The sequence below is a fragment of the Penaeus vannamei genome, unplaced genomic scaffold, assembly GCF_042767895.1.
Source record: "Penaeus vannamei isolate JL-2024 unplaced genomic scaffold, ASM4276789v1 unanchor223, whole genome shotgun sequence".
Lineage (NCBI taxonomy): Eukaryota > Metazoa > Arthropoda > Malacostraca > Decapoda > Penaeidae > Penaeus > Penaeus vannamei.
The window spans coordinates 17,501-20,000 of record NW_027213227.1 but is presented as its reverse complement, the minus strand read 5'-3'; the positions used below and the strand labels follow the sequence as shown (position 1 = coordinate 20,000).

At 39.9% G+C, this 2,500-nt stretch overlaps 1 protein-coding gene across 1 annotated transcript in view; it reads right to left on the bottom strand.

The window, feature by feature from the left end:
- LOC138860903 (uncharacterized) overlaps nucleotides 1–2,500 on the bottom strand; it is a 5,717-nt gene that overhangs the window by 837 nt on the left and 2,380 nt on the right. Inside the window, exons 1-2 of the mRNA XM_070119444.1 lie at nucleotides 2,488–2,500; nucleotides 1–2,247 (exon numbers count right to left, since the gene is read on the bottom strand). The exon at nucleotides 1–2,247 is cut by the window's left edge and continues 837 nt beyond it; the exon at nucleotides 2,488–2,500 is cut by the window's right edge and continues 2,380 nt beyond it. Coding sequence (XP_069975545.1) covers nucleotides 320–2,247; nucleotides 2,488–2,500 — 1,941 coding nt within the window. The 3' untranslated portion in view covers nucleotides 1–319. The remainder of the gene's footprint in view (nucleotides 2,248–2,487) is intronic.

Sequence of the window (2,500 nt, the reverse complement as noted above, 5' to 3'; positions counted from 1 at the left end):
CTGCAATATTGTGTATCCTTAAGAGGCAGGTCTTTGTTGAATGGCTGCAATGTCTGTCCACTTGAACACTGAATGTTTCTGAACTTTCATAGAAAAAGTAATTGTTATCAGTGAATTTTGACGGGATGAACAAATCTTGTTAAATAAACACTAAACTTTTCTAATTGCTAATACTATCACCAAGGCCTCCTTTCCGACGGTGGCGTAATACTTAATAAGGCTTGTAACAAAACACCGGGTGAACATTTCATTTTACGACTTTCTGCAAAACTTTCTACTTGTTCGCCCACAACCACGAACGCGTGCCTTCCTGACGTAGTCACTGCTGCGTGCTATTCCACGGAGCGAAAACGCGTTGTCCTTGCAGCTGCCCTGGCCCTCCTGCAGTCACCGCGTGGATAAGGCCACTACTCTCAAGAACCAGGACTACAGAGGCAAAGGGACCCAAGCAAGGACTGATGAACCCCTGCTCTCTCCGGCGCCGAACATCAGCTTGCAAGAACGCCCCAGTCCTCACATCAAGGAGACACGGAAACTGAAGCACTGGCTGAACATCCCTGGTCTCAGCATTATGATCCAGCAGTGGACAGAGACGAGCTACTTCACTGAATGGCTCGTCATACTCCTGCAGAAGAAAATGTATGTTTGCTGCTTGGGCAGCAGAAAAGTGTTTAATTTTATCAGGGTTAGCCGAAATTACTGAATTCGTGAGATTAGGCTCCACAAAGATATTTTCATCATTTTCATTACTGTTAGAAAGTACAATCACTGAAACATCACTTACGTTTCCCGTATTTTCCTTTAAATCATCCCGTTCATAGTACTTTTTCGGGAGGTTCACATGCACATGACGTTTTTTCTTACGTCTCTTAAGAATTTCAATTGCACACCTAACATTACTAGATTGTTCTAGAACATTAGATAGTCTCGCATCCCGAGACTGAAGAGGCTGGTAATGAAGAGTTAACAAAACCAATACTAAATCATTGAATAATCCTGCCTCTGCATCATTTACTTTATCAAAGTGGTCTTTCATTTTAGTATTAACTTTACCCAAAACATTACGAGCTAGTGAAATAGTAGTCTGTAATAAATACTTAAAGTCATTCACAATAATATCTACGGGAATTACCTCTTCATTTAACCAATACTCTTCCAATAATTTTGATGGTCCACGCACTTCACGGCCGTAAATTATTTTAAATGGGGAATAAAGGCTCTCCTGAACATTGTTCCTTATTAAATATAAAAGTAAATCTATGCCTTCATCCCACTCATAACCAGTCTCTAAACTGAAGGCTTTAATCATAATCTTTAAAATATGAAATCTTTCAACTAGCCCTTGACTCTGAGGATGATATGCGGTGGATCTGTACTGCTGTATACCCAAGGACTTCATAAACTTTTCATATAATCTGGAAGTGAAATGTGACCCTTTATCTAACTGTACTAAGGTGGACAGACCAACCAGAGTAAAAATATTTATCAAGGCCTTCTCAATATTCTTACTTGTGTCGTCTGCAGATATATCAGAGGGCTTATAATTACGAATAACACCTGACTGAAGAGAAAAGCAAGTACGGAATTTTTCTAGATCATTTACGTCAGTTAGCTTATTAAATGCTTGCAAATCAGGACCTTTACGTTCATCTTTAATGATCTTTCCCTTAGTAACTGGAGTGTCTTTGATATTCTTTATATCAGAATCAGATTCTGAATTACTTAAAACTTTAGATGAATTAAAGAAGTCTGCTAGTGTGAATTCTTCAGTAAATATATCACAAGGGCTCTCATAAGGTGATGCAGTACCGGGGGTATGCGCCTTGATAGGAGGATGGGAGGACCTACGACTTGCACTGCAGATGGCAGCACACGCAGGAGAGAGATCGGGATACTCCCTTTCTAAATCTACTGTGGCGTTTTCAGTGGGACAAGAGGAAACCACAGGGCAAGGCCATACCTTATTACCAACGAGATCATTGCCCATGAGAAGCGAAATGCCATCACTTGGAATATTATCAACGACACCTAACCTTACGTAACCCGTTATCAGATCAGATTTAAGATAAACTTTACAAATGGGTATGCTTTTTGACCCTATCAGTCCATTGATAATTACCATTTCTCCAGTATAACAATCAGGGTTAGGAACCGCCTCCTTGAGCACCAATGATATATCTGCAGCCGAGTCCCGTAGGATAGTGACTGGGTAAGACGACTTGCACAATTCATCGCCACTAAGAAATCCTGTGGAACAAAATGGTCTAAATGAAGGTGTCGCATATAAAGATTCAGTCAAGGAAAAAGGGGAAAGGCCAAGATTTTTATCAACCCCAGAATATTTAGATTCAACCTTTGTTACATCATTAACACTGACGTGAAAAATAGGTTTGCCTTTGTCAAATGAACGCTTATTAGCCAATTTAAAACAGTCATTTATGACATGACCATGTTTCTTACAATAACGGCAAAAAGAAAAATTCTCACCACGAGAAGCAAC